The sequence below is a fragment of the Styela clava genome, chromosome 7 (assembly GCF_964204865.1).
Source record: "Styela clava chromosome 7, kaStyClav1.hap1.2, whole genome shotgun sequence".
Taxonomy (NCBI): domain Eukaryota; kingdom Metazoa; phylum Chordata; class Ascidiacea; order Stolidobranchia; family Styelidae; genus Styela; species Styela clava.
This window is the reverse complement of record NC_135256.1, coordinates 13,656,821-13,683,642: the sequence shown is the minus strand read 5'-3', so window position 1 is coordinate 13,683,642 and position 26,822 is coordinate 13,656,821. Positions and strand designations below refer to the sequence as shown.

The 26,822-nt window shown below is 34.4% G+C and overlaps 1 protein-coding gene across 1 annotated transcript; it reads left to right on the top strand.

Moving 5' to 3' along the window:
• Positions 1–107: 107 nt before the first annotated feature.
• Positions 108–25,569, top strand: LOC120328182 (gamma-tubulin complex component 6-like). Its single transcript, XM_039394604.2, has 31 exons — positions 108–884; positions 1,332–1,492; positions 2,053–2,260; positions 2,627–2,739; positions 3,482–3,538; positions 4,105–4,250; positions 5,183–5,322; positions 5,543–5,626; positions 6,260–6,485; positions 7,193–7,420; positions 8,588–8,712; positions 9,424–9,622; positions 9,857–10,084; positions 10,977–11,126; positions 11,754–11,926; positions 12,087–12,200; positions 13,098–13,224; positions 13,809–14,015; positions 14,368–15,382; positions 16,160–16,305; positions 16,797–16,896; positions 17,450–17,569; positions 17,761–17,853; positions 18,812–18,917; positions 19,457–19,580; positions 20,615–20,771; positions 21,332–21,502; positions 22,058–22,164; positions 22,795–22,901; positions 23,846–24,009; positions 24,527–25,569. The coding sequence occupies exons 1-31, from the start codon at positions 700–702 to the stop codon at positions 24,613–24,615; spliced, it is 5,370 nt and encodes a 1,789-aa protein (XP_039250538.2). The 5' UTR covers positions 108–699; the 3' UTR covers positions 24,616–25,569.
• Positions 25,570–26,822: the final 1,253 nt, after the last annotated feature.

Sequence of the window (26,822 nt, the reverse complement as noted above, 5' to 3'; positions counted from 1 at the left end):
TTCTTTTTGTACAACACTACTCTGAATGATTGGTTAGATGGCAGGGTTTATGACTCTGAAAGGAATTGGCCGAACCTACCTCCATCCAGGCCCACATAGTTTACAAATTGACAGGCTTTTTACTTGCGATTTTTCTGATACCTCGGCATCTGACTAATCTCTCAATTCCATAATAATATCAACAAATAAGTGTGTTAAGTGGAGGCCAAAATGAACATGTTATTAAATGACTTCGCAAACAGGGTGGATGGAGCGATAAATGAGCATCTGTCAGAATATTAGAAAGATAGATACAAACAAATGTGCAGCAGCAGTGGATTGATGTGATTGTTAATAGTGCTTGTGGGAGCTTTCCAACTACCTATCATATTTGCTTTTAGGTGAGGGATTACGACCTTGCCTATAGTAGAGATTTCTCTTTATTATTGTGGACAATGTTAAACTGGTTAGGACGATCTTCATAAGAACTTGGGTCGGTATGTTTGCAAAGAAGGTTCCTTCCTATTTGTAATCTTCACCGCTGTCCAATATGTCATCATTTATTGCAATGGATGTGACATACTTAATAAATTAATAGTTTCTAAAATTTTATTGCATTCTGTAGATGATATATTATATCTATCGACGATCGTTGGTGATTATAAATAATGTCTTGCAACACAATATTAATTTACAATCCTGGTAATTGTTACTAAAATCATGTCACACAAAGTAAGAGATACAAAAACAGACCAGCGGAGTCTGACACAAAGTATTGAACGCTTGTGTACAATTCACTTGGAGAGAAATGTTTCAAGAGAAGCAAAGTATTGCAAACCAAAAGTTCCACTCAGCAAGCTTCTGAAGCCAATGAAAAAGGCTGCGTATGATGCACTTTTTGTCAGGTAATTATTTTTGGTGCAAAGATTGGCCCTTCGAATAGCTTGCTTATTCCGTGGGTTCCTGGTTTATCAATTTGATTATAAAGTATTTATTTGTAACAAGCTTCATTAGTCCCAATATGCATCAAATATAATCCATTTTCTAATCCTTTGTTTGCTGTATCTGACCTTTGATGAAATCAGGGGTTAAATGTTGCCTGAACAACTATAAAGTCTTTGTGTGCCAGTTCAGAAAATTCTGTTTACTATTAACCTCTTGTATATGACTAGTATTCTTCGCTTCTCTATCAACTACTAATGAATAGATAAAAATAATTCATTTTGAACCCCGTCACTGAAACAAAAAAATTGCAATATAAGTGGAAAAACAAATGATGACATACTATATAATCAAGCTTGGGAGCATACAGTCTGATCCCAAAATTTATATGTTTGATATTTTCGTTATAGGAGAAAGAAAGACGTCATGACTTTCACTGAAGATCTTTTATCATCTGATCAATGGAATGAAGAAAGTATTGTGAGTGCTGTAGCATTTAGAATGAGAATGAATCAAAGAAGGCATCATGATGCAGACAGATTAGAGGAACATACTGACAAATTATTGGCTGGTAAATATAGAAGACTATTCTGACACGTTTGTTGCTACTAAGTTGGTACCCCTACATCCAAGTAGCTACCTGTACTTAGGCTTTTTTGAGGCAAAGTTGTAAAAATAAGTTATAAAATCTACTAGAGTTTGGGATAAATTTAGAATACACATGGATAAAATTCACCATCAATGTCTGGCCATTATTGAGTTAGTTTGTAGAGCATCGGTTCCCAACCAGGGGCCCTTGTCTCCCCAAAGGGGGCCATGAATAGTTTGAGGGGGGGGCCACAATGCTGGGCACAAAACTGAATTTACCCTCCTCTTGACAATAAAACTTCCCGTTTCTAGTTTCATCACTAAATGAGGTCATTTCACAAGGTCTTTGGACTTTAAAGAGCATGAATTGTTTAAACATGATGGGATTTGAAATCTACCAATCAAAATAACACTCTAAATACCACTGGAATGATAAACAGGGGGACATGAGTGGTAAAAGCCTTCAGAAGGAGGCGACGAGCCATAAAGTATTGGGAACCACTGTTCTATTGATTGTTTTAAAACACTAATATTACATTTTAGCTGAAGCAAATGAACACAGAAGCTCTATCAGATTTCTTCTAAGTCTCGCTGATACAAGAAATTCTCCGAATAAACACTGTGATATAAAGAAGAGAAGAAAAGCACCAACGCGAGAGGAAATTAAAAAATTTGGAAAATTAAAAGGATCTTTATATCATGGAGATTATCCATACCATTTATTTCAACAGTCATACACACTTTATCCAGAGTAAGGAATCTTTTTATTCCACTCGAAAATTTGAAAGATTATTTACCAAGACTAAATTTATAGATTGTTTTGCTAAATTGTTGTTGTTGGTACCGTGGTTTTTGTTGGACACCCACAATTAATGGACATTCGAATTTTATTTTGAATAATATAGGGCACACCCTTATATTACATTTGATACAACTTATTTTAACAGTTCGCTATTATTTCACTGACAATTCGGTACGAATTTGTTTATGTTTAAATTCAATTTTGTGACATTGCAGTGATCATATTAATCATTTGACCTATGTGTCCATACATTTATTATGGATTGTCCTCGTGTTTTAAATTGTTATCTGATTTAACATTGAGTTCTTTTTTCAGTTGGTATTCCACAAATATTAATATCGATCAACCATTATTATATCCTGAGAGGAGTCAGAATACCGATCAAGATATGTTTTATGCAAAAGAATATTTTCTTCCTGACAAATTAGGTGGGTTAAAACAAAATTTGGTAGTATGCTTCTTTCTATATTGTTTTATTGAAATTCAACTTGAAATCAACCGTTATCTAAAAATGTTGTCCAAGAATTGTATCATCGTTCTGGTATATGGTCAGTTTTGAATCTGGGCCAAATGATTCAAGTTCGTATTCCAAACAGGATTTATGCTAAGTTCTAGGTTAGGATAGATAAAATACTCGGTTCAGTCTTCTCAAACTTCCTTATTTGTGACCCCTGCCCTCACCCCCCCCCCCCTCCTTTCTAAAGATTCGCTTGTGGTCTCCTGCTGTTATAATAAAATACCCGATTTGCTTTTAGTGCATTTCCATATATTATCTTCGTGCAGCGTTTAATATTAAAAATCTTTACAAATGAAAGTAATAAAAAAATGCATTTCAGACAAAGATTTCCACAAATCATTGCCAATTTATTGTAGCCTACTTTGAATTACGGCACGGCACTTTCAATGCATTTTAATATATAATCTTTGTGCGACGTTTAATAATAAAAACAATTGGAAATGAAAGTTAGATATAAATGTATTTTAGATTTCTGCAAATCACATTCAATTTTCTGTACTTTAAATTAAGTTAGCTGTCACGAATGGTATCTATTTGCTAATAGCCCCCATAGAACCACTATGTAGCACCCTAGGGAACCGAGGGCCAACATTGAGAAACTCTGTGTTGTTGTTGTAATGTTGTAATGTATCTATTTTAATACTCGTTTATAGGAAACAAGAACCCCAATGGATTGTATGGACTAGACTCTAAAGTTTTCTCTGATAAAGGTATTTAATCAAGCATATTGTGATGTTTTTCTGCTGCTTAGTAGTTTTCGTAACCAATTCCGTAACAATAACCAATCAGCAATTAGTCAATGATGACATGACAATGGCAATTTACGCAGACGCTCACTTCTTTCACTCAAGATATTCAAGCAGTTTTACGTGGTATTTGTCAGTTTTCAGTTGTGTTTCCATAAAATAGTTGAAATCAAATAATTTAACTGTCATCATGTCTACCTAGGAGCTTTAGTTGCAATAATATAAAATTAGTCCCGAATTAGCTGCGATAGACTGGATTGAAATATGCTATCAGTACCTGTAAGAGGAATGTGGTTGAAAGTTTTCGATAAAAAATGATGGTTTCAGACATGCAAACTCTCCAAAACACTTTCACAATAAATATAAAAAATATTTCACAATAGTAAAGTATAGAGAGTATATTTCTGGGGCCAAGGATTGGGGAAACATTCATTGTGAAATTTAAACATATCCATCCCCAGATAATTCTTGTAGATTTACATAATTAAGTTTGTCTACTTATTCAATGTTCGTTATTTAATTCTATTCAGGTTTAACGGATTCAGCATATGAGTTTGACAGTCAGACACGATTATATGGAGGTCTTCGACACAGTCGTACTTTTGATTTGGATGTTAAATTATCATATCCACCAATCACGGGTCCTATTGATATGATGGCCTCCCTTCCTACCTCGGTATGTAACTGATTTTATTGAATCCTTTTTTTTTCAAAAATAATTTTTTTGAATATATGCTTTCCTAATATATTTTGCTCTAATTCAGTCAGCTAACGTTTAGGTTTAATATTTTGAAATATTGCCATAATTTATTTGACACTGTTACAAATGGCAGATGCCTTGATTTGTACTTGTGCTCCAGCTTTTTAGGTTATTACTTATCGATTTTAATCGGTAAGTATGTTGATAGGTATTTGTCTGTCTTTCTGTACGTCTGTCTGTCTGTTAGATGCACGCGATATTGAATCTGCTCCAGATTTTGCATGTGCATTCATCATATGTCGGACCAGAAGCCTATTGATTTTGGATGATTTATGTAGTATAATTAGCGAATTATTAATTGATTAGTGACACAAGGTGTCACTATGGAGTAAGAGCGCTGTTTTGGGGGTCCCCTAACTTTCGATCGATAAGTCTTCGGTCTCTGACCGATATTCTCCTATTCACACTCGGCGTGAACAATGAATGAATGAGAAAAAATATGATTTTTCAGTGACTCTCTGCTTTGACTTTCATATTGATTATATGATTCCATATCTGTACATTATGCCAATTGAAACATTCGATTGTTACAAAAAATTAGTATTTTTCAATTTAGTAGCCGTCAGTCTAGCCGTAGCTTGTACCTTTACACTTGTTTTTTTACGATTTTCAAGTAGATCATCTAAACTTTGTAAATTATGTTTATTTTTGTACAAAAATGGAAGATAAAAATATGTAAAAAAAATTGGGTAAAAAATCCAAGTTACTTAGCCAAGATTAGCACACTGCCTGATTTATCTTGCACCTATTTTCTGATTAAATTCAAAACTTTGCTAAAAACTTATCAGATGTAAAACTTGCTTTTGGCGAATATTTCATAACATACAATATATTTTGTGCATTATCAGATGACTTCAGTAGACGAAGGATTTGTGTCACCAACATCAAGTATTGATTTCTCAGATTTAGAACAAGATCCAGCATCGTTTTCACCTCACAAATCTGACAGCGGAATATCTACTCCTATTGTTCCTTATCATGGCTACAGGTGATTTACATTTTTATATAGATTTTAGAACTTCTCAAAACAGGGGTCTGCATAAGCAGTCACTCAGATGAAAAAGATGTCAGAAGTCATTTTAGCTAGTTTAATAAATTTCTCTTGTATTGAACAGTGAATTTTCCCAGTTTGACTTGTTCGAATTTTTACGACTAGGTTATGTCACTCATAGCATTAACACTGTAAAAAAAAAATTTTTTTTTTCCAGAGTCCCAACTTATGACTTGAATGTTTGGAAAGATTGCTTGAAAGTAAAGAAAAGTAATCATCGGACATGGGAGACACTTGGCTTGTGAGTTGATCAATCAATGAAATAATAAATTTCTTCAATATTATTTGGTTTATCATAGTTATAATAAACAGTGCTTTTATCATACTCTGGATGCTGGTATGTGATTCAAGTCCTGATTACCTATTAGTGGTAATGGATTATGACAATTCAGGCTAAATAGGCAATCAAGGTAAGATATCTCCACAAGTTATCAGTTTGGTCAAAACGAATCAGCGTCTAGGACATCTGAAATTGAAACCCTTGGGAATATACCACTGTCCAATTTAGGATTCAATGTCACTTCCAGTTTTCAAAGATTAAAATATATTTTGTGTTCATCCCGGGAGAGAGGAAAGCGAACTATGACTCATCGTCTGGTTACCAGTTCATGTCGGGTATGGGGTTAGTTAGGCAGTTGTTTGTTTCAGATGCATGGACTTGATGATGGAGGAATACTTAACTGACCGGCGGTTACGTAAACCACCCTACGGCGACGTGGAGTCCAGCAATACTCTTGCACATACTTTTCCCCCACTGGATTCAAACCTGCGAACGAACCCACACAGGGTGCGGTGTCAGGTAATTATTTTGTTTTAGGTGCACGGATTTCATGTTTAATGATGGATTATGGTAGCTAAATAATTTACATTTTAGACCCGCTGGATCAACGAAACGTGAATTCTATCTCACTGAAGCCGGACCAAAAATGTTTGATGAAATATGGAAACATCGGGCTTCAGTTATTCATAGATTAGCAAACTTCTTAGATGGTGGAAATCTTCCAACGCTGGAATTCAGATGCCTGGAAGAATCGAAACTTGTTAAACAAGCCACATTAGTTATGATGGGTGTTTCATCGGATACATTTCAATTTAATAGAGTAAGTTGAAGATTTATAGTGTCAAAAAACTTTATATCTAAATATTTAAATTTGGATAAAATAATTTTGTCCTAATAATTGTTTTTGTGATCACAATTCTCATTTGCTGTTGTTACCTGCAGATATTTGCATTGATATACCTAATTTTGATTTAACATGAAATGAGGTGTACACACAAAGGGAAAAATGTGCGCAGTGATAGTTAGGAAGGCCACATAGAGGTTGCGTAGAATGCGGCTTCTAGAAGATATGTTTGATCTCCACAATTTCCCTGATTATATTTTTCCATCTATTTCTTAGTTTTTTTTAAAGGCCAGTCTCAATGGTTTTGCCAGTTGGAAAATTTAAACTTGTTTTGATATTGGGAGAACTGTGAACAACTGTGCTTCCCTAATTCAAAATTTTTTTTCTTACAATTATTTAGAAAAAATAGAGTAATCTTACTTGTGTTCCATTCTCCCTCGTGCTTGCATAATTTTGCACAATCTCACCATTTTGAAATCAAAAATTATATTCGACTTAAAATCGGTGGGCTACAGTTCCTATTAGCATAAAATGTTGTGTCCAATGTACGTTCACAATGTGAAATATCAGAATTTTCACTGCCTAGATTGTATTATGTTGTTATTGAGCTCTATTTTTTGGTACTTCCAGAAGAACATCTATTTTTCACTAATTAGTAATTTGTTCCTATTTGTTTGTTTCAGCTTGCTCAAATGTTTATTCCGCACAAAAACATATATTTTTCTGGTGTCGATCCTGAAGCTGTTTATTCACTTCTATCAAAATTCAGTGAATGGGGAACATGTTATTGGAGATTGGTTCATTTCTCTGCATTGTCTGTATCAACAATACATTCATCAAATCCTTTTCAATTATTTAACACTTCAGCTGTCTCATCGAGAAATGATAAAGAAAAAGGAGTAATTTTTAAGGTGAATTTTCATGTTTTTAAGCAATGTGGGGTCATAAAAAGTGGTGGACGTACCAGTCTAAGGGTCATATCGTTGGACTCAACTAAGGGTTACATCTCAGTTCTAAACCCCATGTCTCACCACCTCACCCTCAGTGTAATAGATGGGGCTGCAATAGTGTAACAACGTCTATGCATTCTGCGGTTTATCATGTTCGGCGCGTCAATAGGGCCAACCGGTGCAATGCCCCGGTTGTTTTTTCGGTATAATAAAAAATATTCGAAAAATACTTCAATATCGGTTGCACAGACTGTCTGCACTAGCCATATTCTCCCGACATGGTTCATTTTTCGCTCGCAAAGCCGAACGTCGACGGGGCGACGCCGATTTTGCCCCGGTTGCTCATTGTATATCGTATTCTCTCTTTTATCTTCCACTCGCCGCGTTTGTCTCGTTTGTTTTCTGTTTCTTTTACTAAATAATCGGGGCTAGCCCCGAAATTATGACGACACAATGCCGACGTTTCATACAACAACGTGTTGACATATTCTGCTTTCCCGAAGTTTCTGTTAATATGTCATTGTATTTATCTGGGTAAATATTGCCTTTCCTTTTGAAAGAGGTTTCAAAATAAACTATGTCTATATTTATTAATCCCTTGACTTGGACCGGTTTTAAAGACACTTTCTTATCGTTAAAAATTGTCGCTTTTGCCGATTGGTTGTTACCGATGGAATGGTTTTTATACAATGATGGGAGAACTTACAGCGCTCATCCTGTCCCCCTAGATGGGGGTGACTTGGTCCCGCAGTAGCTTGCCCCGGTTGTCAAAATGACCACGCGCCGCCACTGGCATTAGGGTCTCCCATGTCATAAATCGCTAAATTAAATGTATGGAAAATGCAGGGCAATACCTCCTGCTGTAATCCTAGCTTGTAGATATTATGCTATAGTGTGATAGAGCTTGCACTATAGTAGCACCAAATTGGATAGGCAATGCAGAACTAAAAAAAATTCTGGTCCTTCCATAAATAGTAAATCTTTGCAATTACACAAGACCTTGTTCAGATTGAAAGTACTGTAGTGAAAAGTGTTATATGCAAGGTTTTCAATATGCAATATTTTAATGCTAAATAAGAATTTAGGTCTTTAATTACAATTGGAATCTCATATATTTTTCAAATTTAGGCGTTTACTGATGCAGTCAGAAGATATCTACATGAATTTCAACATCAAATATTGGCATTGAAATTGGAAAATATAACTTTGCAAAAATTATCTGTTAAATTAAGGAAAGCTGGTGCTCAGATCAGGTAAGACTCATTTATATATCATTATAAGAAGTTATAGGATTCTTCCCAAATTTTCAAACTCTAAACGTATTTACTCACTGGTGTGTCATTGCGCAAAGTTTGGGGAGCCACTGTTTTTGTGTGTTGAAATATAAGTCCAAAGAAATAATAAACTTGCAATTGGACACATAGTGGATGGATTGTTCTGTTATTATGTTGTTGTTGTTGGCGGTGGTGTGAAATAAATAATTTCCTCTTTAATTACTGTAATAATTGTTTGAAAATTTTCAATGGTTTAACATTAATGTTGTCGCCAGAAGGCTATTTCTTTTATTTATTTCCAAATTTTTTGTAGTCCATATGAAATTAGTTTGTTTGTGTGTGATGACATCAAAATAAAAATTGCGCACCTTGTGGCAGTGTCACGTTCGCATTCATTGCGATTTGGTGATCAGTCGAGGTCGCGAAGACTCTGTTTCCGTATCGTAACTGTGAAATATTAGATACCCGTACTACTTCTCTATTGCCTTCGTGTCCTTATATTTGAGCATTGCTATCTTGTTCAAAGTTTTCTGACAAAATATAGTCAAAGACACCCAAAAAGAATTTTAATTTTTAATGCAGATAAAATTTGTTGAATTTTTTTTTTTTTTTAGACAACTGATCAATTATCCTTTCCTCTGGGATAAATATGAAAATATAGTTTTTGTAAATCAAAATTTATTTTCTCAGATACATATGTCAGTTGTGTCAATGTGGTGACCCTGACTTGCCTCCTTCATCACCAAATATTGCAGAAAACTTTCCTACTGGTGTACAACTTCTATCTTATTTATATGAAGAAGCGGTTCATTGTCCTGAACCAAATCATTATCTCGCTTTACTTTATTTGCTGAGAAAATCTTGCCTTCCATACTTGCAATTTGTCCAGGTAAAGTTGGAATATATTTTTTAAATCAGGATTTTTCAAATTGGGTCCTCAGCCTTGGGGGCCACGAGCAAACACCGAAATTAATTCAAAATAAATTGATTTGTTTCATTTTTTGACTTTGATGCATCTATTTTTTTGCTTTCAATTGTTGGATTTTATATTATTAAACGGAGCATGTAAGATAACTGATGGAAAGACTTTAAAACCAAAACTTTAATTTTTTTAAATTTCCAGAACTGGGTATTCAGAGGACAATGTTGGGATGCTTCTGGTGAATTCATGTTGAACGTGAATGCTGATTTCGGTGGAGCTCGCAGAGATCGTTTAAGATGGTTGAAATATATTGAACCAGTGGATACAAATGATCCAGGATCTTGTGTTCCTTCATTTCTGGCACCATTAGCTGAGGAGATTTATACTTGTGGTAAAACTGTTTCCCTCATGCAGTTTATTTCACCCGAGGTATATATGTTTTAGTAATACCATTATAAAAGTACAGTATTTTTACGGACCATAAGGTGCACTGTCAATAAATGGATTAGATTTGGTTTTATTCATACCTCAGGTGCATCGGGCTATAAGACGTGACGCTATAAGAACGCAATTTGAAGACAGAGGTTTATATATAAAATACTGGTACCGGTACTGGTTACTTATTGATTTTAATCGGTAAGTATGTTGATAGGTATTTGTCTGTCTGTTTGTTTGTGTGTCTGTCTGTTAGATGCACGCAATATCTCACGAAAGCGAGATTGAATCTGCTCCAGATTTTGCATGTGCATTCATCATATGTCGTACCAGAAGCCTATTGATTTCGGATGAATTATGTCGTATAATTAGCGAGTTATTAATTAATTAGTGATGGGACACTAGGTGGTGGAGTAAGAGCGCTGTTTTGGGGGATCCCCTAACTTTCGATCGATAAGTCTTCGGTCTCTGACCGATATTCTTGTTTTGAGTGTTGGCAATATAGAATAAAGCACTACCTGTTCATACATTAGCCACAACAGCTTATAAAGACTTGCTTATAAGGTTCATGATCAATTTTTGAGAAAAAATAGGATTTAAAGTGTGCCTTATGGTCTGTAAAATATGGTAGTGTTCTCCCACTGTCATGTTGGTCATTTTGCTGGCATTAGGTATCTCGACAAGACTTGACTATTGGTATTTTCTGGATTCATTGATACATATCATTTTTACGTTCCAGTCGCAGAAATAATTTTATATTGAAATTCATTGAAATATGTTTCTCTGTCACTAATTTTGACTATTGCAACAGTTTTGGTCCTATTTGAATAGTGAATAAATCATGATAGGCTGCAATAATGTTTTTCTTTTTTTTCTGACTCTTTAGCATTTTCTGGTAGTGGATGGAGTTGACACTCCTGATTTGGAAATTACTTTTTCTAAACGAAAAATTCAAATTATTGAGAATGAATGGATGAGACATGGAATGAAAATGACCGATCTTGAAGCAATCAGAACAATGCATTGGGTAGAAAAGGTAAACTATTTTAACCCCAATGAACAAAAATATCATATTGACAAGAGGTCTGGGAAAATAAAGTTTGTGGAAACAATTGATATCACAAACATTTTCTTTCGTTACTGATATGTTAACGGTAAATGGTATATACTACAATAATAAGACGTAACTAACAGTTGAGGTTATGTTTGTAATGTTGGGGTAATGTTCATATGTTTGTAACCGCATCTTGCACACAAATTTTTGTTAAATAAGTTTTAAATGCCAAGAAATATATTCGCTTGCATCGATGGTTTCCAATCTTTTTTGCTACATTCTTCCTTTTGTGTATTTTTAATTTTTTTTTTTCCTATCTCAGTATTATAAAATATCGGTTTTATTTCGTTTCTCAATATTTGATGAATCATTAGCTAGAAATATGTCAAATTCACACTCTGGCTTTTGTATAGTTTGAATAGTTTGTAATGTATGCATTACAATAGTACTATATATAAGTAAATAATATTAGGTAAATACAGAGAAAAATTTTCCCTTTCTGGACCATTTATTCCTCCCCTGCTGGGAAACCCTGAATTATATGGTTTATTATCTTTATAATATATCGTGAAATTTATGAAATAATCATTTTTGAATCTTTTTTCTCAGGAGGAAGAACTGAAAGCGTCTGCTCACAAGGTTGCTATGTTAGTTAGGAAAGCAGCGAAAGAAGAAATTGTCAAAATGCGAAATGAAATTAAACAAAGAAAACAAGAAAGATATGATATAAAAATGAAAGAATTTGAAAGATTGAAAAAACAAGCAAAGGATGACGCTGAAAGGTAAATATTTTTATATGTGTTGCCTATTCAAGCTGCTGGCTCTGAAAAAGGAGCTGTACAAACACCAGTGAGATCTAGTATTATGTAATGAATTACTATTTTTGGAAGAATCAGAATTTATCATGGTTGAAAATTGTTGACAAACTTTATTTTTATGCAGGAGAGCCCTCGAGATTCAAAAAGAAAAAGACGAAGATCATAAAAGAGAAGAAGCTAGACAAGAAAAAGAAAAATTAAAACAAGCCGAAGAAAATAGACTATTATCCGAGGAAAAGTAAGTTTATTCTTATGTAAAAAATTGATATTTTTTGTTTTATAATCTATAGAGCCCTACTACTTTTGCTTCACTCATTTTGATCTGCTGCTAGTTTTGTCCAATTTACATTTCAAGTTTCATGCTTTACCAGTGGTTCCAACATTTTTTTCTACTGACCCAAATTTTGTGAAAAAACTTAATTAAACATGTACCGGTAGTTCTTCTATGGTCGCAAAATTAATGTACTAATACAGTACAATCATTTTACATTGCATTTATTTCACTTGAAATTACTACAAAGTCGCATTTGTGAGGCAGGTGTGGTTGTTTGCCATCTGCAAGTTTTTAAAATGGTGGCATGGATTTACTTGAGCATAACAAAATATAGTCTGCCGAGTTTTTACCTGGTGATACTTCCCACATACACAATTAGCCGCTCCTATAGTATGTGAACCAAGATGGTGGTCATCGGAACATAGTATGTGTACCAGGTTAGGATTAGGTAATGATTTTATTCCAATTTTCCAATGACAAGTTCGAGGACTAGCCAAGTGACTCTGTAGTGTTTGTACCTGAAATTATGGCCTAACCCTAACCTAATACTCATACTAAGTTCCGGTGTCTGCCATCTTGGTTCGCGTTCTACGGGATTACCAACACTTATTATTAATCAACAGTGCAATTTTGAAATTAAACAATAAAACTTACTAGGAAATAGAAACTTTCATTGATATAATAAGCGACCCAAGAGGATTCTCAGGTAATTTTGGGTTGCGATCCACTTGTTGGGAAACTCTGAGATGGGCTATGTAACTAACACCACAGAAGCATTATATGTCAAAACATTGGAATGCATTTCTTAAGTAAAAACTTTTGATTACCTTACAATGATATTGTGAATTCTTCTTACGCCAGAGAAAAATTAGTTTCATATTATGAAGAATTAAACATGGAAGCTGAAAGGAGAATCAGGAAAGCTGAATGGTTGAAGAGAAGAAATCGACTTCATTCTGAAAGAATTAAACACTCAATTGAAGACAAGGTAAAATTGTTGAAAAATTTTATCTTAACTTGATTTAAGATAAAACATTAGCCTTGCCGCCACATTCTTGTGCTTACGTGTTGGCAGTGTCTTGAACCAAGTAGAGTCTGGCTCATTGGAGTCATGAGTCCAAGTCAAGCAAACCACTGAGTTACTTATGGTAAGTCTCACTGGTGGCTAATTTAGTACAAGCCAGAATAATTTTATTTAAATGACTCGATTCTGTTTGAGTCTATGGTGAATGGCGACGAAGTCCAATTTTGCTGTTCTTATTTAAACCGCAGGAACACTTATTTATAGCAAATACTTTGGCGCTCCAGAAGTGTGTGTACTAATATGGAGGTAACTAATTTTGTTTGCCGGCTTTACATCAAATTGTGTGAAGAGACTGAAACCTAGGGACAGGGGGCATATTCACTTGGCTAACACAGACAGTCCTGAACTCCTGAACTGAAATAAGGAAAATCAGAATAAAATTATGGCCTAACCCTAACCTGGTACATAACTACGGGAGTACCTATACTTTTATATAACTGTCAAGTTTCATGTTCATAGATTCGAACATTATCCTCTTGTTATTTTAGCAATACTGGAGATCTGAGATAACAAAAATCCAACAAGCAGCTTCAATTAACACTTCTTTAGTTGATGTCCTTGCTGACGAATCACAGAGAAATCCTGAAAAGCAACATGAAGTAGTAACTGGAACAAGTAGTATCGAAGCACTTGACTCTACTCTTCTGAAAGAATTCTTAGACATAACTCTTCTATCACAAGCTGAAGAGAAATCTGTAAGTCGTATCACTTTGGGATTGTTAATACATAAGCATGAACCAGTTAGCGTGAATCCCACTTCATAAGCTTATATTCAACTAGGCTCACCATATGTACTGGTGTGTACAGGGCAGTCACAGTTTTGACAAGCTGTCCCACTGGGTAGACTTAAATGTTCTGGTCATGCAGTATTGAAGTCATATATAATATTTTATTTAATATTCATACAAAAAACATTTTCAATGGAGGCAGCCCATTTATAACTGATTTACGACCAACTTCACTAGTTCAATGAGAGAGAGAGAGAACTTTTTAAATCATTTTTTTAATGGATATTTCATTCTGACTTTGTTATTATTTATATCACAGCTTGAAACTCAAACAAAAATGGCTTCCGATTTGGAAAGAGCATTACAAGATATATCACCACAAAAACCATTATCAGGAGTTTTTGAGAATAAAGACTCTGATCTATATCGTCCTCAAACAGCGACCGGAATTCATCATGTTTCAGAAGAAACTTTGTTATTATCCAACATTGAAAAGACAACCCACACAAAAATGGTTCACGGGAAAAGTATAACTCAGTCTCATTTGAAATTTGAATTTAATGCGAGTAACTCAGATTCGAATGGTCCGATTACTGCGAGTTCCAGAATGATCGGTGAAAAAAATATATCACAATCGTCTATGAATGACGTTTTCGATGAAGAAAATTTACCTCAAAATTCAGCGGTGCATGGTACAGCTGTGAAACCTGTTGAAGGAAAAAATATTGCAGATTCAAACATTGGTGATTTAATGGGCGTTGGCTCCGCCACACCCCATCCAGAAAACGCTACTTCTAAATCAAGAAAATCTATTTCTGGGCAAGGAGTTTCTACTACGACATTCGACAAAGATTCGACTGGCTTTTCTACTCATATTAAAATATCGAAAGATAAAAAAGTATCTGATTCAACCATAAATCAAATAATAGGAGGAAATTTTGATACAAACGACACCACTACAAAAACATTTAAAAAGCAGGTTGCAGGACATGGAATTTCAAAATCATCAGTAGGGGATTTATTGACAGATAGCCCAATTGGCGATTCGAACATAAAAAGCTCTATTGTAACCCGAAGGTCTTCTCTGCCAGACTCCGTCATGGGTGAAATATTATATGGGGCTGATCATGTTGACTCGATTGCGACTCTGACCCAACACCCAGTAAAAGATCCGAACGCGCCCAACCCCTCTAATAGTACTGTTGAATCTTTACTTTATGGAGATAGTGATTCAACAAAACAAGAAATTCATAAAAAGAAAAAAGTTGACGGGAGAAATGTTTCAGATTCTAGTGTTGGAGAAATAATGAATACGCAAACTTTGTCGAGTAAAGGTAAATTTGGATATTTGCTGGAATTTCCATACTAGAGTAGATGGAAGTCTAAGTGTAAGCCACCTTTTCAATATAATATTTTAAATAGTAGAAAGGTATTTAGTATTTGGTAGCATAAGGGGGAAACTACTCAAAAGCTATATAAGAATAAAAACTAATATAAAGGTTATTCTTATTAGTTCAAAATGCTTTTCAAAAATAGCACCATTTTCGGTGACTATGTCTCAGACCAGGGTTTCATCTTTCAGAAACCGAATCACGAAACTTCAATTATTCTGAAACATGGTTGTCACCTGTGCCCCAACCAGGTTCCGCTTGTCTATAAGAAGCTAGTATTTTTGAAGAACCATAATCTACCCAGTTGGGCATCATTTGAAAAATTCATATCTCTCTGAGTTAAGTTGTGAGCACATAGGCGTAGCCCAGGCATGCTTTCATACCTCGGATAACTTCGACAGCGAAGTACGTCTGTATAGCAATTCTTTGAGATATTGTTGGATATCCCCTTCCACTTCCAAAAAAATTTTGTGCTGGCTACTCTCTTGTGTGAGCATTGAGTTTCCACTTAAGATCTTCAAGTCCAACTCTTTAATTACCACGGCATCACATTCATATGGGTTTTTGGAATTTTGAATCAAAAGAGTGAAAAATTTTTGTATCAGCCTATTTTAGTGTAAAAACCCCATGACTGCAACTGCTCAACATAGATAACTGAGCACATTGAAAAGCGAATTCAAATTTTGCAAATTTGACTGTCGTACTTTTCGCAATCTACAGATGCTTCATCAAACCAGGATATTGATAGAGTGAGGCGATTTGCAATTCAGAATCATATACATGGGAGTCATCACAGTCAATCAAGCATACAAAATCTCATGTATTATCAAGACAGAGACCCAACAACATGGGAAAAAGGGGAAAAAGTATATCTTACTTCTCTTCTTTTAATAAAGTTTTTGTCATTGATTTGAAATATCTCAAATTGTTGAATATTTTTTCTATTGGAGACCGGAGCTGTCTATGTCTAATAGTTTGTCCAAGTTTATAAATAAGGCTTGTGCAGTTTAGTTATGGTGTCATAATTTTTTGCCTGCATTTTATTTGCAGCCATTGAGTTGAAATTTTAGATGTCTCTGGTCTGAGCAAATTTTTCAAATTGGTATAAGCAAATCTGAACGCCAAAGTTATTGCAGTTAAAATTTTATTATTACCCAAGAGTTAAGATCTTGATTCTAAAACAAATTCTTAAATTTATGTTTCTTCAATAGCTCCCCTTTGGTAAAAACTTTTCTCTGTTTTCCTGTTGTAAATGAAAGTAATTTTGTTTATTACAACTATTCATTTTATTATAAAACAAAATTTTTCAGTTATTACCGTAGTAACCAACCATTATGAATATCTTATTCCTTTTTAGAAAAATACAGTTGTAAATGTCAAGCATCAACCAGCGATAAATTCATCCAAGAGACATCCATCTTACTCTACATTACAACTGCAAATGTTTACTCCACTTGGTAATATATTAGGGTAGTAAAGGAAAATTAACTGGAAAATGAAAAAAAAAAAAAATGAGTACTGGTACCTTTGATATAAATTTGGTTTCAATGCATTTAAGATTCATATAAAAATAAAAATTATTATATCCATTCTTTTGTAATTGTTTATATTTTAGTAGTCTTTGTGTTACGCTGCGCTGCCACTTGAAAAGCTGTATGATGATTTATTTCACACTAGAAATGTTTTGCAAATGAAACATAGTTATATCCACGTTTCAGTTGGATAATAGATAAAGAATGGGTTGCAATTTCTAATGGTTTTTACATCTAGAATCTGAACGATTACGTATTTGTAAAATGTGACATGGCACACTAGAGCTTTACATTCGCAGAGCATTTTTAAACCAATAATAGCACTGCATACTGTGTGCACAGTTTTTGTCTTCAGATAACTGTTTTTTAAATCTAAATATTAGCAAAGCCTGAACAATTAGGCATACCTCTGCAACCATACTTATGTCCTATGTGTAAAACTTCATAATCGAGTGTATTATTACTTTCAATGCTGAAGCTATTGATGAAGAAGAAGAAATATTCAAAGCTGAAGAAAAAACTTTCCATCTCCAACTTCCCTCAATGATAAATAATTATTCTGATTCATTGCAACCTAAACTTGACGCTCGACATCCCAGTATGTAATTCATTTTTATTTTATTTCTTTTGTCTGGAATTTTGAGCAACTTTACTGTAAATTTTGTAATTTCTTCAGTGAGCGAATAAGATTCGATAGTTTTTATAATTTTTGAATCACATAGTATAAACATCTTTCTTTCTTCTATATACCATCCTCACGGATATAAAAAAAAAACTTTTGTGATTCAGATAAGGAAGAAATATTGCCAGTTGATCTGCTCGGCAATGTTGTCGGAAAATCTTTTGAATCTGAGTTCGAGGATGAAGTGACAATGAATAATGGTAAGTTGGTAACATTATTTATGTACAACTATTTTGTTGAAATTTCTTAGATATGGCATGATTTTCTCCATTGGTATTTAGTTGACAAACTAAAATAAGTTCTACGACTAGTTTTATCTCTTTTTCGTGATATGAAAGAGGATCATTTTTCTATTCTGAATTCTGTAACACAAACTGTTTTTCCATAGATTAGTTGTAATAAGCGATCTTTGTATCACAATAATATATGCTGAATACATTTTTCAAGAACAACCTTCAGTTCTAGATCTGTGGTTTTCAACCTTTTTGGTAGAGCAGGAACCCAATGAAACATTCCAGAGGTTCGGGGAAACCTGTACAATAGTTCACATGTTATATATATATTACACAAGCAAACCTAATACTAGTTAAAAAATTGATATTTAGAATGTAAAAAGTTTAATAATTGTTGCAAATTAATTGGTATTCGATTTTAGTTGGACAATATACATATATTAATATATACCTGACATAGGCAAACTACAGCCTGCAGGCCAAATCCGGCCCGGCCCGTTGGGTAATTCAATCCGGCCCGCCTGATGCTGCCACAACCAAACTAAAACCAAATTTGGACGTTTAAGCTAAAAATAGCTCAAGGAATTTGTTGAGATTGCAATTAAATTTAGTTTTGGCACGACGCTTGTTTTCCACTTTTGCTTTTATAATTTTTTGTACATTGTAAATTTTGTTCGTAAAATGTTATTTTTTACGTCACAGTCACATGGCCCACCAGTCTAGGTGGGCAATATCTTTGGCCACTGGTTCAAAAACCTTGTCTACCCCTGATATAGACTCTCAAATTTGATGAAACTTGCAGAACCCCTGGACTGTATTGGCGGAACTCTGGTCTAAAGCCACTGTTCTAGATTCTAATTTACCGAGAGAATTTAATACAATGAAAACAAAAAATGATATCACTCTCTTATTTCATTTTCATTAGCTGATTGGAGATCTGACATAGATGCTGTAGACATGCACGCTTTGCCTGTATTACTAAGTCAATGTATCGTCAGACCTATCATGCAACAAACTGCACTTGCGAACAGGTATTTACAAGTTATGTATCAAACTCTTTTATTTGAAAGCTTTTTTAGCATAAAATGGCCGACCTTTTGGGTACGAACACGGGTATGTTCATAAACTTTGATTTCAATGGGGGACGATCATGTATGAGAAATTTTCTGAAATTCTCACTGGAATGGGGATGTGCATGTAGGGTAGGCTCATGTAATGGCGGTTATGTCTTCATGCACCTTAAATCATGCATCTGAACCAAATACCTGGTTAACTAACTAAACGATAAGACGAGTTTGTCATATTTGTTGTGTTTTTAAGCCCGTTTATATTTGCATGCACGTACACACATAATCAAAGAATAGTAGCGACTTGCGACTTCCTTATTTTTACCAAATCAAACTCGCAGCTAATCGGAAAACTCCGGCAAGGACAAAATGTGTAAATGAAGATAATCGAAAGAGTAATCGTGTGATTTATGACATAATAAGAAATACACCACAATATCATTAAGCTGTCTTATTAGCTTTCCTCTAGATAAATTGAAAATCCATTTCGTTTTTATTTAAAGATGCATCATCAACTATTTCATGGTGGACATGGAATTACCTCGGCATTTTGAAATGTTGAGGCATTTTTCGTTCATGGAAGATGGAGAGTTTGGACAAATATTGAGTATTCAATTATTCGAGAAGGTAATAATTTTTATAGTCGTTTGCTTTACATTTATAGATATTTATGACACTTATTTGAGAAAGCGTTGAAAAATTTTATAGCTACGGTACATTTTTATTGCGTTAACGATTTTTCCATAAGGTATCACTAATTTAAAGACAGCTCCAAAACTCTCATGTATCGAAGTGAAATCGGTTTCGTATTTTCAAATACCCTAAAGCTGAAATTTCTGACCTTTAATAATAATGATCATCAGTGTCAAATTTCCAACGAAGTTGAATAAGCAATATCAACAAACAATGAAATTTGCTTGCATACACCAATGTTTTTTTGATTGGACACAAAGTATACATATGAATTGTTACTATGTTGTTCTTGTTGGTATTTTTCTTCTCGTTGTTATGAAAAAATCTCTTTTCTCATTACCTACTTGACCAATTACTTTGAAATTTTCAGTGGTTGAAAATTGTTTCGCTAGAAGGCTATTTATTTATTTCAAAATGTTTTGTGGGCTGTACCGTACAGTATGAAGTTTATTGACAGTACTGTACAGTAGACTAAGTTAGGTAAAATACTACTGCTTTCGCTTTGGCCTATGTGTCCATGTATTTGAGCATCGCACTTTGTTATTATTTGATTTTTTAAGAGTTGAAATTTTTTTCAACCTGGAGTCGGAGAGTCATTTTTGAAGGGCTCAGAGTTTATATTCAGAATCTGGTAATTATTTCTTTCTCAACTCTGTTCACAGTAGCCAGTAGGGCTTTTTGTGTGTGGTTTAAAGGTTAGACATTCCAATCTCAATCAAAACGAAATTAGGACGATCTTTAACTTTTACGTAAGATATATTTACATTGAAGACATAAACATTGAGTTACATGAAGAGTTATTTTATGATAATAGGGCTTTAAATTTTCAATAAATTTTTATTTACAAATACAGTCAGAGCCAAAAATTTTAATAAAAACATGTTTTTTTTATCTCTCAGTCATATCAATCTTTTTCTAAATATTTCAATTTGATTTTTATTTTAAACTTCTTTTCTCTCGATATTCAGATGCATAGCGGTTGTCGTCCGATTGATCTTCTAAATCCAGTTATATTGGGATCGCTTATCACTCGAGCAGTACAAGGTTCTGCTCAACGTAATTCTCCTCATTCGAAGAGACTAACTTTTTCAGTTCAACACCTTCCAGATATCTTCAGCACAAACGGTATATTGTCATTTTGTGTCTGTGATACAAATACGACTTATTCATATGCTGTTTGCTCTAAACAAAGATCCGCATAAGCAGCTGCTGCTAGGTAGCAGGCTACTATAGTTTGGAACTTCTGCATTGCCCACCCAATTTATGACACCCTCGGAATTTGAACCTACCATATTATCATAATTACGTCAAATGTCTATGCCATTTTGATTTTGGAATCAGATAATCAAGTTGATATCAAGTTTCTCAATATTATCATTTCAGTTCTTTCCATAGTACTCTTTTGATCAGTGTAAATAGATTGACCAGAACAGTAGTTGTGTACATTATGCTCCAATCAACTGCATGAAATGTTATTGTTTATTTTCCTTTTTGTAAAAGGTGTTGTCGTTTAGAAGTAAAATATTTTTTGTATGAATAATATGCATTTAGATTGTTTCATAAGCACTTTCTATTTTTTTCCTTATATTTGTGAAAAAGAATTTTATGGTAATTTTTGTTATCATTGTAAGTTATATTTCATTTTTCCCAAATAGTTTACTCCGATGTAAATTTCTTCGTTTTAGATCCGAGTTCCCTTGATTGCTTCACGTTGAAATATGATGTTGGTTGGCCTTGTAATATCGTTATCACTGAAGCAAACCAACGAAAATATGGACAAGTATTTGGATTTCTTCTCAAATTAAAACATGTCATGTGGGCTTTACATGATGTTTACTCAAAACTATCAACAATGGGTACATATTTTTTTATTTCAATTTTTACTTTTCATATTTCCGATCAGATTTAATGGTGTTATATCAATTTGGAAAATGAGTATCATTTCATAATGTTCAATCTGGATATATATATATATGTAAATTGAATTCAATATGCTTCCCAGAATGTATAGGGTTAAGTCTTGGAGCTGTTTGGATGACGGCTGATTTGGCCTTTTTGACACCAAGTACTGAACAAATTTACAATTGGGTATATAAGTTGTAAATAAATTTTTTTTATACTTAATTAATTGTATTTATAAATCTTTTTTAATAATATTTTTTCTGACTGTTTTTACATTTCAACGAAAATAATAAAATTTGTCTGGATGGTGCCCGACTGGCTACCAATATGGGTCCATTTAGTCCCAGGTTCTTTTGGAATTGGTACATCATACTTAATTTAGTACAGCTTGGACAAGAAGTTAGGCATATGTTTATAATCTATGATACTAACAATTTAATCATAAGACCCTCCCCCAAACCTAAAGTACTGATGCTGTCCTTCTTTATCACTAATTTTACTATTATCAGGAGACTCCTACACTTTATTATCGGAATCTGAATTGCGTCGACTACATCTATATCGACATGAAATGCAAAATTTTGTTAAAGTTATGCAAGGATATGTGTCAACTCAGGTACTTACTTATATTAGTATATAAGAGAGGAAAGAATATAAGATGCTTTGATCATGTGGTGGACCATGACTCTTGTACGGTTACCACACCAGTCCGGGTATGATATGCTAATTTCATATTCTGTAATTGGATGGTTGTCAATGTCTTAACTAGCTGATGAAATAAGTTAACTACACTGTGAAGTCGAGGAGCCTTCCTGTTCTTATTCAACCTTTCTTGTAGGATTAAAAGCTGTGAACCCATGCATGGTAATTTGATTGAATGATGACAAGTGCGTAATCAAACTGACCACATTATGATAATTTCAATATATGTACTAGGAACACATTAACCATCGCACCTCTGATTATTACCCTGTGCAGGCAGGTTCGAATACTATGGAAGACAATTATGTGCAAGAGGATGTGCCATCTTCGCGACTGTTGCGACTTCCTCTACCATCAAGTCCATGCTTCTGAAACGAATGATTAACTAACTATTCCCATATCCGACATGGACTGGTAATCGGATGAGATGCCGTGGTTTGCCATACATTTAAGCCGTCTTATCAGTTTTCCTCTCTTCAGAATAAACATTAAAAATCTAATACTGAAAAATCATACATGTTCTATTTTCATTACTTTTCTGTAGGTTGTGCATGTATGTTGGCATGAATTCCAAGATGCTTTAAAATCTGCAAAATGTTTGGAAGATCTTCATAGTATTCATGTTGAATATTTAAGAAAATGTGTATACAGGTGAAGCATTGTAATTTACAATTTTAAACGACTTATTTTTGTTTTCAATTATATAATATTAAGCACAACCGAAAGTAAAACGTATATCAAACCAACCATTGAAGGATTCTTCTACTTCAGGGATGTGCAACAGGTGGGCCACGGCCCGTCAAGCCATTTTGCGTGGCCCTCGTCAATCAAATTTTTTTCCATCAAGCATAAAATCCTAATCCGACAGTTTATGCTACAACTTATGTCAAAGATGATGTTAACAAACTACGCAAGAACGTGACATTTCAATCATGTATTGATTAAAGTCCATGAAATTTAACTTTTATTATTCCTATATTTACTGCTAATTCTGAAATAGCTCAATTTCACAACTTTACCTTCATTTCTTTGTTATATCAGATTTTAAAACTAATGTATCCACCCTTTTTAATAATCGCATTCTTCCTATTATTCTATAAAAGGAGAAATTCATGTTACCATGACTACAACAAGTTAATCAGAATAAAAAAAAGTATGCTCCTGGTTTGATTCTTTTCATGCTTCGTGACCTGTGTTAAATATATCAGATTATGATTGGCCGTAAATGTTTCATGTCTGGATCAAACTTGTTTTATACGTATCGTTGTTACCTAACAATGGAAACCCCCCATTACTGCCTTTTGTCAATAGAAAATATTCGTTAAGGCTGAAATAAAATCCCTAGAAACGCTTGACTATGTAAACAAAACAAAATCTATTGTATGGAGACCAATACAAAAGCTGGGATATTGTAGTTGAAAACTATTTCAATGGAAAGCACGCTGTACTATTAGATACAAAAATAATATACAAACAAATAGCAGAGCGTCCTATAAACTTACAAAAAGAGTGTCAGATACTATTCGAAATTCCAACGTTCAAAAATAACGTAGTGGTTTATTATTGATATTGAGCGCTTTTTGATTTGTCCGCAGGTGTCTGTTGACAAAGAAGACTGCTGTTATAATGAATGTCATCACCGATGTTTTCAAAACTATTTTGCGTTTTTGGACTCAACTTTCTACAAAATCTATTGCTTTTTCTAAATTGAAACATACTTATGATAATTTCCAGAAATTTTCATCGTTTTTATTCAAGGGTAAGTTGACCTACCTAATACAAAGTATATTTCAAGCTAGTGGGAAATGCCTATATTATTCTTTTAATTTCATGTGTGCCATTTCTGCTCTTTACTCATGTAGTAGTGATTTGCCTCATCCACACAGGTATAACACAATCAATACGAGCATTAAATCATATGAAATTGAGATAGTTTTTGTCTTCAAGTTCAAATTCAATTCCATTGCAATATTATGGGAATGGCCATTTTTGGCAAGGTAATACATATCCACATCGCTGCACATTATGTCTTTATTCTGAGCAAATCATGTACTAAATTGAATCCAGTTTTTGCAGAATTCAATTCTGACCAAGTCTTATCATGCTTAGGTCAATACGGTAAAATTTGTAAGTTATGTGTCAGATTTGTCAGGAACCAGAACTTACTATATATTCCGAAATGTAATACATTTTCCTTTTTTACAAAAGAATTTTAACATATTCTATACATGCTAAGTGATTTTTAAAATAATTTCAAAGAAATTTTTTCATTTCAGTGGTTACAAAACTTGTGGATCGTGGTTATCAACCTCATCTGGAAGATTTTCTTGTTCGGCTCAATTACAATGGATTTTACAAGGAATAAATACCCAGATTATATATAATCTTCAAACTCAAATCCAATACAATAACCTGCAACATTGTAGAACTATCAATGCCTGGAACTGTAAAGTTTTGTTAATTGATAATCACAACAAATATGAATCACTGAAGATGTATTATGTATCATTCAGTGTTATATTGGTTACCCGAAATATTGAAAATAAAATTTTAGATACTTTTTGTTACCATACAATATAAACATTGTTCATCATCAGTAATGAACCATTCTCCAAGTCAATCTATTTTAAACTAATAACTGATTAGGTATTTCTGTACCCGTTCTGGTCTGGTAACCCCAGTAGATGCCTTGAAAAAAAATTTTAAAAGGGAAATATAGAAATCCTTTGTTTAAGCTTTAGTTTGTTAGTCATTGTTTGCACTGGACAAAAGAAACATACAATAGAGAGTCTAGCATAAAATACAGGCTAATTTGATGAGCGCTATTGTTTGAAATTTATTGTTGTCATGTCTCAGCGTGATAAGTATAAATTTCTATTGAATGATCTAGTTTGCATAATTGACAATCTTGGGAGGGAAGTTAATAAACAAAACAAAAAATGTAAGAATGAAGACAACAGATCAGGGGGGGGGCGGTGAAGCTCGAAAATTGTTTTCCGATCAATGGAGGTTTGTTGCGTGATGACATGGTTGATCAGTTGGAGATATTCTTCATCTCTGTAATTCTTTTCTCATCTTTTATGAGCCCTTTGTATCTGAAAAATCAGGTAGTATTAAAGTATAAGCACCAATTTATTAGCAAACAATGTATCCACTATTATTTTTATTGCCAAATCACTGAGGCTCGAAACCATGATGGTACCAAGTAGACCAGTCATGTTTTGCCTTTTCCACTGTATAATTTACTGTTGCTGCTCTGCAAGCTGTTACATTCGTGCTTTTTGATTACCCGATTTTGTAATAAATAATATCCATACAATTTTGTGATGCCAGACTGGAGCATAATTTAAGCTCAAGAAACTTTACAAATGCGCTGTAGTAATTAACTGACAGATGTTCTTTAACCTGTAGCAAGATCACTCGTTCTGACGTGGAACAAGAATTACAAGACATAGGAAGGTACTTCAGGCGAGTTGCCACGGGCGCGGCTGAGTGGTGCATCGTCCTAATCGTTGAGAATACGCACGCCACTCCTCTGAATAACCTATATGGGTTTGCAGGTTCAAACCCCACGGGGAAAATTATGTGCGAGAGGACTGCTGGGCTCCTGGCAGCCGGTGGTCGTATCGGTGACGGCTTCCTCCACTATCAAGTCCACGCATCTGGAACAAACAACTAGGACTAGAGGCCCGTAGTTAGCCATATGTTTGATTCGCCTTATGGGCTTTCCTTCTCCCGGGAATAAGTATGTAAATACTTGCCAAAACTTTAAATGAGGTTCAAACATGAGATATAGATTCACCGCAAAGGCAAACCTTGCGAGAGAATATTAGTTAATAGTGAGTAAAATATTGCTATATACAGAGTAAAATGAGAGAAAAATGTATTTCAGCGTGAAGGGAGACGCAATAACTCAGTAATGGTTATCGAGCAGTCTCACCTTTGAAGTAGTCTGACATTCAATCGTATTAAGAAAAAAAAGCCGAACATTATTTACTAACAAAAGACTGCAGACATACGACAGACCTTCTGCCTAGTGTCGTATAAGCGGGTGTTATTCCGAAAGAACGAATGTATCATCGTAAACACATTCTCACAACTTCAGTGAAACTTCGGCGCGGCGGTGTGGCTCATGGCGCGGCGGTGTGGCTCATCGTGCTAAGCGTTAGGGATACGCTCGCCACCGCACCTCTGATTACTCTGCGTGGGTTCGCAGGTTCGAATCCTATCTGGGGATGGTCATGTGCGAGAGGATTGCTGGACTCCTCGCCGCTGTAGGGTGGTTCACATAGCCGCTGGTCGGTTACGGCTTCCTCCACCATCAAGTCCATGCTTCCGAAAACAAATAACTAACTAATCCCATACCCGACATTGAATGGTAACCGGACGAGAGGCCGTGGTTCGCCATATGGTTAAGCCGTCTTATCGGCTTTCCGTTCCCCCGGGATAAATTTGCAAATCCTATCCTATCCTTCTTTCAAAATCATAAGGAAGTCTATCAATTCTCAATGTATTGTCGATAACGATAGTGATATTTGAATGGTTGGTTTTCCACCATTAGGCTTTATATGT

Bases quoted from the DNA above. Each gene is read 5' to 3' on its own strand.
- LOC120328182 (XM_039394604.2), top strand. From the start codon at position 700: ATGTCACACAAAGTAAGAGATACAAAAACAGACCAGCGGAGTCTGACA. The intron at 2,740-3,481 runs GTGGGTTAAAAC...ACTCGTTTATAG, and splicing joins TTTTCTTCCTGACAAATTAG to GAAACAAGAACCCCAATGGA. The intron at 7,421-8,587 runs GTGAATTTTCAT...TTTCAAATTTAG, and splicing joins AAAAAGGAGTAATTTTTAAG to GCGTTTACTGATGCAGTCAG.